We start from the raw sequence: 13,067 nt of genomic DNA on the forward strand, positions 1-13,067 counted from the left end.
GTTTTCCAGGCAGGAAAGGAGCAGATGGGTACATTTTCCTTTAAGATAAGATATTTTACAAAGTTTCTTATAGTCATCTGAGCAATTTATTTGCAAAAAAAAATTAAAAAATTTAAACAGTTACTCTTTCAAAGTGTAGAAGACATGGTTGTACATAATTATTGTAGGCACAAGACAGAAGGGGTTGTCCAGGTCTTAGCAAAGTTGGATCATGATGACCTATTAACAGGATAGGTCATCAGTATCAGTTGATGCCGATCAGCTGTTTCACCTGCCTGATACTGTATATTCAATGAACGGTGCATTGCACACTGTAGTGTGGCCCAAGGAACTGATATAAAGCTTGCAGCAGTATTGGCGTGGGTTCCGGGTGTCAAACTCTGACAGATTTGATACTGATGACCTACCCTGAAGATAGGTCATCAGTATTTAACTGCTAAGCACTGGGCAAACACTAAGTGGAAAGCCGCTTAATTTTCTTCATATTTTAATGGCATTGACTATTTATTTATTTATTTTTTTAATTGATGACCTCTCCTTAGGGAAGGTCATCAATTAAACATCAGTGTAGGGGTAAGGAGGGTCTGACACCAGCACCCCCGCTGATCAGCTGTTTGAAAGGTTTGCAGTACACTGTACTATAGAACGAGGCTGAAATTGGATCGGACACTGCTATGAATAAGAAGGTGTGTTATGTAAGCAGTAAAGGGGTTACTGTACTCAGTACAGTGACCCCTTTACTGCTTACATAACACACCTTCTTATTCATAGCAGTGTCCGATCCAATTTCAGCCTCGTTCTATAGAATAGGAGATATGACCACTATGAAACAGTGCGTGATGTAAACTGTGAAACAACTGATCAGCTGGAGATCCTGGTCTTCATACCCCACTGATATTGAAGATAAGCTCCATTTTATCCATGACCTGTCAACTCCATTAAATGCATTCAAACACAGCCTTTTTTTTTTTCCTCAAAAATAACCAAAAACATTTGGTTTGGTTCAAAAATGTCAGGGCTTGGCTGATTCTTAATGTGGCTCCATTAGGACAGAGCTGTGATCTTGGACTTTGGCTTAGGTGCTGTGCCTACAAGGAGTCAGTGGTGTCTGAGACACTCCTCCTGCTTCATGATTGGTTCAGGGTGATACCCCATCAGATCTGCCTCTTCTGATTGGCTGCTTTGGTTAAAGCTTTGACTATCACAAGACAAAGCATGGCGAATGGATTTTTGTTAAAGCAAGCACAGAAGGATTATATACTATAGGCTGCAGGTGAAAAAAGGAAGATCGTCGGGTAATTTCTACACATATATCCCGAGGTAAATACACTGAAGTAAGGAGGACCCTGCAGAATGGGGTCATGTTATTCACTCTGGCATTGACAATAGACAGGCTCCTCACATTGCCGCAGCACATTTACATGAACACGATATTTCAGTGAAATTAACCAAGAATCATTATCTAAATCCCACATCATATTTAATGCAAATTACACAGCACACAATAAGTGTCTGTGCTTGAAAAGACGACTGGCCACAGGGTCACATTGTGAGTAGGAGAGAGCAATGATATGCAATAGATGTGAGCCATTTAGCCAGGCATCAAACAGAATAGATCAGACCTTTGATGAAAGTAAATGGACAACTCTGTCATTAAGTCATCCAGGTGAGTCACTAATAGGCCAATGGAAATGCTGCCGGCGCTGTCATACAGGGATATATTAAAGGAAGAGGCCATGTCAGGGAGATGCAAGTAAAAAGGAGGCTGAGGAGTGAGAAGATAGATCTGCCATCAATTCAGCTCCAGCGGGTGATAAAGTGACTGCTGGAGTTCAGAGAGACGCCATGTGGAGACCACACACAGAAGCTGAACATGAGAGGTCTGATAGTCCCCATGGGCTTCAGAAAATCAATAAAAACTGGATAGAAAATCCTGCAACAGAAGGAGAGGAAGTTCCAGGTCCTAAATATATGGAACTACTAGCTCCAGCAAGGCCAACCACATCAAGAGATGACTGGACGTTTAACACTCTTATTCTTGAGGAGCTTCAAGCCTTTAAGATACCTGGCAGACAAATCCCTACCCTGCCTGTATACATCTACTAGTCAAGAGCAAGTCAACGTCCATATTCAGACCAAACCTGCAATGCAATACTTGCTCCATATTAAAAAATTCTATAGAATTTAAGAAGGATTTGAGGCCATGACAAGAAGAGCCCTAAGTAGTTAGAGGGCTTAATGCCACCTTCCTCCTACGTTTTAGGAATTTTTCTACCTTACTAATGGTGAATGGTTAAAGATATAAGGAAATAAGGGAGGTGTTCTATCTGTCAAGGACTGACGTAGATCTCGGTTATAACTCACGTCAGTTTTCTGGCCTGTTATAGCAAGTCTGACAGACTGAAGTGAAAATCACTCTGGTCATGTGAAGGAGGACTTAGGCCTAGTTCACACAGCGCAAGGGGAGCGTATTTTGGACCTGATTTTGCTGCGGGAAGCCGCGTCAGAATAGGAACAACATACGCCTGCTGCGACTTCCAACAGTCACGGCTTCCAGCTCCGGAGCAGGCCCAAATGAATGGGCCTAGTCCAGAGCCTAGTCAGGAATCCGCCTGAAGAAAGGGCAGCCCGCTATCCCTCTACATAGACCTCTATTGTGAGGGGGTGGATTATGACGTGGACTCAGTGCCAAGATCCACCCCCTCTTGCACCGTTTGAACAGGGCCGTACTCTTATATGAAACCAATCTTAGAAAAAGCAGACTATGTGTCCGGCTTCTTGAAATCTTACACGACCAGTACTAAATTCCCTACATATTTTAAGCAGAATGGGGGACAGAGTTTTCTAAAAATATGAAGAGGGACACAAGTAATAGGGATTTTTCATCTCAAATCTGTATGCAAGAAGAGAGATTCTTTACTTTTACCAAGGACGATCCTTTTTTCAGTCTTATCCGAGTCTAACCCTTTGACAGGATTGAAAGGCACTAGGATAACCATTACTGTATCAAAGGATAGGTGTACAAGTGGAGAGGCCTGTGAAGAGAGTCTGAAGGGTACAAGGTGATGACTTATACTCACACTTGGATGTCCTGCTACTTGAATCACTTCTGCTACAGTTTTCTTAACGGACTCTGGATCTCGGACGTCGCACTGAACAGCATGAACCTGTAACACATAGAAGATTGTGGAAGAATACAACTTTGTATTAGTCAGTACAGTCTTAACAAGGGTTAATAATATATACATTTTATTTATATAGCGCCAACATATTTCGCAGCACCGTACAATGTATAGGGTTCAAAGACAGACAAAGATACATTACAAGAAAAGTCATTTCACACAATGGGACTGAGGGCCCTGCTCGCAAGAGCTTACAATCTATGAGGTAGAGGGGGTGACACAAGAGGTGGCAGGGGCGGCATTGCTTATACAGGAGTCAGACAATTTTGTAATACAGGTTACTGTCATTACACAAACATAAAACTTTGGAAATCAATATACAATAGCAGATTAGAAGGAAAGAAAGAACAAATATATATTTGGATTTGATCAAAATATGACAACCACCAATACAGGCTGAACAATAACATGGGCCACAACACACGATTATTTTGTGCCTTAACCTACAAGCATCCAGATAAACAGTAGCCGCACGGCAGGACAAAGGCGCCCTCAGCCTCATAGTGTATACAGCAGATATGTCACTTCAGAATCCTGCTGAAATTGCAGTCTTAAAATTACCTTATTTCCAGTTTCTGATGTGATTTCAGCTGCTGTTGCTTTCAAAACGTCCAGTTTCCTGAAAATAATTAATAATAGAATATAATGTGGTAAAATGGTCACTCTTGTTCAACAAAGAAAAATATTACATATGTAGCTGGACAAGGGATGACTCTAGTGCTGTGCAATACAAATAGGAGGATTATTGGGAGACCCGGGCTGACTTTCATGCGATTTCTCCTACCCTGAATATACAGTCCTATGAAAAAGTTTGGGCACCCCTATTAATCTTAATCATTTTTAGTTCTAAATATTTTGGTATTTGCAACAGCCATTTCAGTTTGATATATCTAATAACTGATGGACACAGTAATATTTCAGGATTGAAATGAGGTTTATTGTACTAACAGAAAATGTGCAATATGCATTAAACCAAAATTTGACCGGTGCAAAAGTATGGGCACCTCAACAGAAAAGTGACATTAATATTTAGTACATCCTCCTTTTGCAAAGATAACAGCCTCTAGTCGCTTCCTGTAGCTTTTAATCAGTTCCTGGATAAAGGTATTTTGGACAAACAATTCAAGTTCAGTTAAGTTAGATGGTCGCCGAGCATGGACAGCCCGCTTCAAATCATCCCACAGATGTTCAATGATATTCAGGTCTGGGGACTGGGATGGCCATTCCAGAACATTGTAATTGTTCCTCTGCATGAATGCCTGAGGATTTGGAGCGGTGTTTTGGATCATTGTCTTGCTGAAATATCCATCCCCGGCGTAACTTCAACTTCGTCACTGATTCTTGAACATTATTCTCAAGAATCTGCTGATACTGAGTGGAATCCATGCGACCCTCAACTTTAACAAGATTCCCGATGCCGGCATTGGCCACACAGCCCCAAAGCATGATGGAACCTCCACCAAATTTTACAGTGGGTAGCATGTGTTTTTCTTGGAATGCTGTTTCTTTTTGGACGCCATGCATAACGCCTTTTTTTATAACCAAACAACTCAATTTTTGTTTCCAAAATGAAGCTGCCTTGTCCAAATGTGCTTTTTCATACCTCAGGCAACTCTATTTGTGGCGTACGTGCAGAAACGGCTTCTTTCTCATCACTCTCCCATACAGCTTCTATTTGTGCAAAGTGCGCTGTATAGTTGACCGATGCACAGTGACACCATCTGCAGCAAGATGATGCTGCAGCTCTTTGGAGGTGGTCTGTGGATTGTCCTTGACTGTTCTCACCATTCTTCTTCTCTGCCTTTCTGATATTTTTCTTGGCCTGCCACTTCTGGGCTTAACAAGAACTGTCCCTGTGGTCTTCCATTTCCTTACTATGTTCCTCACAGTGGAAACTGACAGGTTAAATCTCTGAGACAGCTTTTTGTATCCTTCCCCTGAACAACTATGTTGAACAATCTTTGTTTTCAGATCATTTGAGAGTTGTTTTGAGTAGCCCATGATGCCACTCTTCAGAGGAGATTCAAATAGGAGAACTTGCAATTGGCCACCTTAAATACCTTTTCTCATGATTGGATACACCTGGCTATGAAGTTCAAAGCTCACTGAGGTTACAAAACCAATTTTGTGCTTCAGTAAGTCAGTAAAAAGTAGTTAGGAGTATTCAAATCAATAAAATGATAAGGGTGCCCATACTTTTGCACCGGTCAAATTTTGGTTTAATGCATATTGCGCATTTTCTGTTAGTACAATAAACCTCATTTCAATCCTGAAATATTACTGTGTCCATCAGTTATTAGATATATCAAACTGAAATGGCTGTTGCAAACACCAAAATATTTAGAACTAAAAATGATTAAGATTAATAGGGGTGCCCAAACTTTTTCATAGGACTGTATAACACTACGTAGGGTAAATTTAGGGGAAAAAACAAAAAAAAAACAAAAAAAAAAAAAACTTCCCATGCCCACCAGCAATCTCGGTAAACACGTAGATTATTTCATATTCCCAGCAACCCAAAAAATAGGGCCATTGGTTTTTGTTGCCGTCATTTATAAATATTGCAGATTATACATGTATATAAAACATATCCACAGGACTCCCTTTTACAAGCCAAGACTGTATATCCTCTTTTGGAAGCTCAACAGAGTTTATGTGCATAGAACATCAGCCCCCTAACATATATTGCAGCATTTCCTAGGTTGGTCTCCCTGCCTTCTGCTTATGATAGGTTAGCCCCATCAGCTCTTACATGTCCAAGTAGGAGGGAAAGGAGAGCAGTGTGAGGCTACATCTGATTGGAATACACTGGAGATTCTGCACACAGCACACACAGATGGTATAGACAGAAAGTGAGAGCCAGGGGACTGTTATACCTGTACAGTTAATTGCTATGTGGACTCACCAACTATATCACTGCATGGCCACACAGAGGAACAATGAGGGGGTCTCTGAGTTGGCAGGAGGGATTTAAAGAGGTTGTCCCATAATGGACACTTATTCCCTATCTACAGAACAGGATAGGGAACAAGTCTCTGATCACTAGGGGTCTGATCTCCAGGATCCCCAGTGTTCAGGAGAACAGGGGATTGAAAGTGAATGTGAATGGAGCGTCAGTGCGCTTGCGTGACCAGTGCTCCATTCACTTCTATGGTTACAGTCCCTGAAACATTGGACATGCAAGTTCCCCATCGTCCAGATCACTGGAACACATGTCTGTTTGGCCCCAGCGATTGGACATTAATCCACTGTCCTATTGATAGTTAATGAGCGTCCATAGTGGAACAACCCCTTTAATACTTGTAGGTGATGGTATAGTCACAGGAAATCCTTCACACAGAAAATACTGCCCCCTGTCATCACAGGAGAACAAAACCTCTGCTGGTAGTCAGACTGGTGATCACAAGCCAGACCTGGGGTGCCCCCTATCACCAGAATAACAAACAGGTCCTAAAATAGTCCATCCAAATAAGAAGCTAACCTGCTGGCTATGACACACGTTGCTCCCAGTTTTGACAGCATGGTGGTCATCCCTTTCCCTAGGCCTGTTCCACCTCCAGTAATGAAGGCCACCTTCCCCTTGAATGTATCGGGAGGTAACATCACGTTCTGCAATGGAGGGTAGAATTTGGCTTGAGGGTCTTCCTTGTTCTTGCTTGGTGTTGCATGGCTGAATACCTGACAACACAAAAATAGCAAGCGATTAGTATGGAGCGCACGCCAGATCCCCTGGTAGACATGAAATAATAGGAGACTTAAAACTTCTTTACCATAAAGCGATAACATTGTCTTAGAATTAATATAAAGCCAGCCCGGAGCCTGCGGCGTCTCATTGTCATTCCGGGAGAGTTTAGATTTCTTTCCTACCTCGCTATTGTATTGTTGATAGACTCCATCATACTCCTCCTAGTCAGCTTTTCCACTTCAATGCTAAAGTTTGCAGACTAATTCCAAATGTCATTTTATTTTAATTGAAAATGCAAAATTGACATCAAACAAGTTTATTTAAAAATCACAGAATAACAGGATTGTGTAAAGAGAGCGCCCTCAGGAGGCCATTATCGGTGTTACCCACCAGAAACCTGAAGAAAAAATATGCTACAAGTGCACAATTTTGGTCACCTGTATATAGGAAGGATATAGCTGAACTGGAGCAGGCGCAACTTTTTCGGTTAGGTTCACACTTGCATCTGCTCTCTGTTCTTCATATAATGACAGAGTCTTCCTGCGAAAATAGCGGTTACCTGTGGGCAACCATAGAGTATAATGGGGTCCGCCAAGTTTCAGTATAAAACCGGTAGAGAGAAAAGAACTCCCTGTAGGATTTTTCAGTAGATTCTGCAGAAAAGTCTCGTACAACACAGATGTGAACGAAGACTTACTATACACACACATTACAAGTCACCAAAAGTGACTATATTTTTCATCCCAATCCAGGCATAAAAATTACATTAAGGAACTTTATTAGTGCATTATTATTTTTTTATGTAGATTGTGAGCCCCATATAGTGATCACAATGTACATTTTTTTTTTCCTATCAGTACGTCTTTGTAGAATGGGAAGAAATCCACACAAACACGGGGAGAATATAAAATATACTAACTCCTTGCAGATGTTGTTGCTGGTGGGATTTGAACCCAGGACTCCAGTACTGCAAGGCTGCAGTGCTAACCACTGAGCCACCGTGTTGCCCCAGCGCATTATTAATTTTGCTAGTGTCCTGTACAGGGCCTAGCCTAGGTTCACATTAACATTACAAGTCTGTTCTGGTGTAAGGGCGGGTTCACATCTGCGCCCCGGTCTCTGCTTTCAGGTTTCAGTCTTCTGCCAACAGGAGACGTAACCCCAACAGTGTCCGCTTGTGAGCGTTTTGTGGTCTCCGCAGCTAAACCGTTTTTTTTTTTTTTTTTTTTTTTTTTTAACCCGGACACAAAGTTCTGCATGTCCAACTTTGTGTCTGGTAAAAAAAAAAAAAAAAAAAGTTTCACCGCGGAGAGCACAAAATGCTCAGGCACTCACTTTGTAAACCCATTCAAATGAATGGGTTTGAAAAGTGACTGCCGGTTTCTGTCTCCTGTCCAGTTTCTTGGACAGAAGACGGAAACCTTAAAGCGGAGACTGAGGCGCAGACGTGAACCTGCCCTAAGACTGAACAGTAAAGGACAGATCAATCTAATGATGGATACGAATGACTCCGAGGGAGCACAATAACGATAACGGGAAGTGTCAAGTGTCCGCTATGTACTCCATACTCCACTAAGTTCATCATCATTTTACCACCCGTATACAAAACTTCGACTTTAGACGGACTCTGCTAACGCAGATGTGGACTTCGCTCAACCGAGAGGAATTTCAGTATTTGCAGATGATACAAAGTCTAATTTCACACCTCCCCTTTCCCCCTCGTGCTGAGGTTTTTGCCAGGGGTATACACCGGCCAAAACAGCATTTACACCGTAGCATGACTGATTCATTCACTGTAACGGGGCAAAAGGAATCCAAACTTGCCCAGTATCTAAGATATTCTAGATAGACTGCAAGTCTTATTATAGGGTGTATAGCATCGCGGTACAGAGTGCGGTCAGACATGCAAGTGATCAGACGGATCTCACAAACCATTCTGCCGTATCGTTTACAAGTGCGGTGTCCTCTGTGCTTGAGAATTAAAAGCCATTACATGTTCTCTCCCCAAAACGAGGACATAAAATGTCAAGGCCAGAGCTCAGTCTGCTCACATATGGAGGCACAGATGTCATATTATAAGAGGAGGACTGGTAGAGAAGGATGTAGAATATGTTCAATAGAAAAGGTCACCAGTGTTATGTAGTCATTGTCACTGGCATCGGGGTTTAATTTTGGAAAAAAAAAAAAAAAAAGCTCATTAATGAAATATAAAAATATTATTCATTCATGTATTCCCTTCATTCTAACGAGAAGGCAAAAACTTTGTAAATTTAGTAACTTTACGTATGCAGCGGTTTTCTTGTAGTCAATTCAGACATAGCTGGATTTGGGAACTGGGGGGTGGGGGTCACAGTATAGCAAAAACATTTTGTAGAAACATTAATGTCACCACCTGTCAAAATCCAGAATAACCACCTTTGGCAGAGCGGACCGCTGCGAGACGTGCAGGAAGAGAGGGGATGTTGTGATGATGGTCACTGGGATGTTGAGCCATGCCGACTCCAGTGCCGACTCCAGGTCGCTAGGTTACCCGGTTGAGCATCCATGGCACGAACAACCTGATCGAGGTGGTCCCACAGATTCTCGACTGGGTTCAAGTCCGGGGAATTTGCTGGCCAAGAGAGTACGGTAAACTCATCCTGGTGCTCCTCGAACCACGCACGTACACTGCGAGCTTTATGACACGTCGCATTGTCCTACTGGTAGATGTCATCATCCTGAGGAAAAACATTTCGCATGTAGGGGTGAACATAGTCCGCAAGGAAAGATGCATACTTGTGCTGATCCATCGTGCCTTCCACAACGATGAGTGTACCCAGATGGCTGATGACACGTGCCTTCTGCCATTGGTTATTTAACGTTGACATAAGTAGGCGGTGGTCACATTAATATGACTGGACTGTGTATATGCCTAGTAGCTCCGCCAATCTAAGTCAAAACAGGTAACGCCAAAATAGACAAATTCTGGAGCAACTGGATAAAGCAAAATAGTAAAATCTGTATTTAATTAAAGATTTCGATCGGAGGTCTGTTCTGGGTTTGAATCTTTTTTACTGGTTCTCTAAAAAAAAAAAAAGGGGGGGGGATATTTTTTCCTGTGTCTGTATTTATTTTGGGGTCTGACTTGTGTCCCTATCAAGGTTGGGGTGGCTGCAGAAGACAGAAGGCAAAAATAGCAGCAACGTTTGCAGGCAGCAGGAGAAATCGGCATGGTGGTCTGGGCTGGCCAGAGAAGAAAAGGAAATGGAGAGAAATGAGAGAAACTCGGACTTGTGTTTTCACTAGATTTACTGGGGAGGGGTCCGCTCTCCTAACAACTATTACAGTAAATCCTTTTATGCTACAAATACTGTATTTTGTGTAGCCCTGATCAAATTGACCAAAGAGTGCTAGCATCCTCCGTCCATAGGATGTGTCCCCACATAGTCTGATACTATTATCCTTGTCATGGGGAATTGTTGACTGTAACATCCAATTGTCAATGCCAGAGATGAAAGGTGGTGATGTCTATAGATAAGGTAGGACAGTGCAGCAATGGAGAATGGGGGAGGGCAAGTTCTGGTGACCCCCCCAGGGCCTATATTCTATATAACCCACCACAAGGTACTTTAGATTACATATAACCATTATGCTGTGTGTACCACCCCGCTCTCCTGAGACCACACATGAGAATTAACTATGAAAACGTCACTCACGAGCTGTATATATAGTATAGAATACAAAATATGTTCCGGCCTCGGACAGGATTTACATCTCACGTGTCTTTTAATGTCTTATTGAGCCGTGCACAGGTCTTCAGAGGTCTAAATCCAATCCCAAGTACACAGGCAGAGCATGCCAAGAGTGGACAGAAGACTCCACTGCAAGGTGAATTTGTGAACGGCAGCGAGGCGATGAAGCGTTTAATTAAAATCTTACTTTTACCTTAAGGACATGTTTGTTGTAATTTGATGTCCTTGAAATGATAACTGCATCCATAGTGAAATAATGCTGAAGCATCAGTCTGCTGCATAGAAAGATAGCGCCTGGCACCGAGCACGCTCCCCATTCATCCCCGCACACCTCTTCTACAGATAACCCACAAATGTCACAAGCAAGCAAGCAACTCATTTACAAGCGATGCAAAATAGATGGCTAGAAGGAGTTTATTGCAGAATAAGAAATGTAGTAATGCATAAAAATAAAAAATGAAGATAAATAATATTGCTCATGGTGGTTATAATTACATATTGGGGAGGATTCGCTACTCTTTTGAGGCCAATATTAATACCCCCCCCCCCCCCCCTTATAATGTCTTATATCTATAATACCTCGTCATCTCCTATAGGTCAAATCACAATGTAGAGAGAGGAAAGCATCAAGGTTTTCAGGAAGAGCAGATCACACGGTATGTTCTACATCAGGAAAGTACATGAGGAGGACGAGCGAATCATACAGGATGTAATATCAGCGTACACTAAGAAGAGAACACCACAAGCAGCCTGTAGGTATGGGTAAATCACACACTCCTCAGCATCAGTGTCAAGATAGAGGATCCCTCAATGACTGCTGAAGAAGGAATCATCACAGGAATTAAAAGAATTGTCTGGGCTATAAAAAAAAATAAAACCCCAATAAGTGACATAAAAACCATTCAGTTCCCATAGCAATTCAGTGCTGCCTCTTCTTTGATCACTCCCCATCCTAGCATCATGGTTCCCTTCACAAAGCCACAACCAGTAAAGAGGCCGCTGTGGTCATCGATATTCATGTAAAGAGAGAATAGAGGACAGGTTGAAAGGTAACACTAGATTAGAAAGCCGAGCTCACACAGGGTTTTTTATACTGGATTTTGACGCGGGAAGCTGCCACAGAATCTGGTCTAAAAAAAAAAAAAAAAAAAGCCTCCCGCAGCTAGCCGCGGGAGGCTGGGCCTAGTTGGGAGGAAGAGTCGTGACGCAGACGCCGCGGTGGATTCCGCTTCAAGATAGGGCAGCTCGCTTCTTTTTTCCACGAGCAGCAAAAAAAAAAAAACCACTAGCGGAAAAAAAAGAAGCGCCGGATTCTGAGGTGGATTCTGCATCAAAATCCGGTCCAAAAAACCCAGCGTGAACTCTTTAGGAGAATAGACAGGTACGAATGGATTTTTCGGTTTTTAAGTTATGCCATTTAGAGGAGTTTTAATTCTTCCTTTTTTCTTTGTAACCTGTACAACCCCTAACCCCAAATAGGAAAAGTCAAACTAGAAACCTGACTAGTAACCTACAGTATGTATCTAACAAGAAGGAATATAAACTGCAGCTCCAAACTCTGAACTCCATGGGTTATAACATAGGTGTGAAGCAGTAGTACAGTATATTTATATACCACTATTTATTTATTTTACAGGATTTTGATCCTATAGGGGTCTCTATGTCCAGCTGAACAAAATACTGATAAAATACCACAAACCTATTCACCTACGGACTGAAAATTATTGTCTATGGCTATGCCACAACAAGAATACAAATCAAGTCCTTAAACACACAAATACTGTACATTTAAAGCCAGGTTCACACTAGTATTCAGGTTTCTGTTCTTCAGGTCCGCTTGGGAACCTGAAAAATGAAAACCCTATCCACTTAAAAAGTGGTTACCCACAGACCCTTAGGCTCATTCACACTGAGTTTTTTGGTCAGAAATCCGCCTCCAAAGAACGCCTCACCATACAGTCCTATGTAAGGGGGCATTCACACTACCGTCTGTGTCCAACAGGTAGTGTCTGCTCCTAGTGTCTGTGCGAGATTTTGAGCTGACACTAGCTGGGTCCGTGACACTTGTCATTCACTTAAATGGCGATCGGGTGCGTTCTTTTGCACTCCGTGCCTGTCCTTCACTGTCCGCTTGTATAGATGTCAGACTTTTCAAGCGGACAGAAAAACCCAACTTGTAGGTTTTTTCTGTCCGCTTGAAAAGTCGTACATCTTTACAAACGGACAGTGAAGGACAGGCACGGAGCGCAAAAGAACGTACCCGATTGCCATTTAAGTGAATGACAAGTGTCACGAACACAGCTAGTGTCCGCACCTAATGTCCGTGCGAGATATTGAACGGACACTAGGAGCGGACACTGACGGTAGTGTGAACGCCCCCTAACCTGCTTTTTTTTTTTTTCCTACTAGCAGATTTTCCGCTAGCAGAAAAAAGCAGCAACATGTCCATTCTTCAGGCGTTTTCCACCT

General features: G+C 42.3%; 1 protein-coding gene across 1 annotated transcript in view; it reads right to left on the reverse strand.

The window, feature by feature from the left end:
- The window catches only part of DECR1 (2,4-dienoyl-CoA reductase 1), a 39,733-nt gene that overhangs the window by 19,677 nt on the left and 6,989 nt on the right, over positions 1-13,067 (reverse strand). The window contains exons 2-4 of the mRNA XM_075270334.1: positions 6,664-6,860; positions 3,744-3,801; positions 3,081-3,167 (exon numbers count right to left, since the gene is read on the reverse strand). Coding sequence (XP_075126435.1) covers positions 3,081-3,167; positions 3,744-3,801; positions 6,664-6,860 — 342 coding nt within the window. The remainder of the gene's footprint in view (positions 1-3,080; positions 3,168-3,743; positions 3,802-6,663; positions 6,861-13,067) is intronic.

The sequence above is a fragment of the Leptodactylus fuscus genome, chromosome 4 (assembly GCF_031893055.1).
Source record: "Leptodactylus fuscus isolate aLepFus1 chromosome 4, aLepFus1.hap2, whole genome shotgun sequence".
NCBI lineage: Eukaryota > Metazoa > Chordata > Amphibia > Anura > Leptodactylidae > Leptodactylus > Leptodactylus fuscus.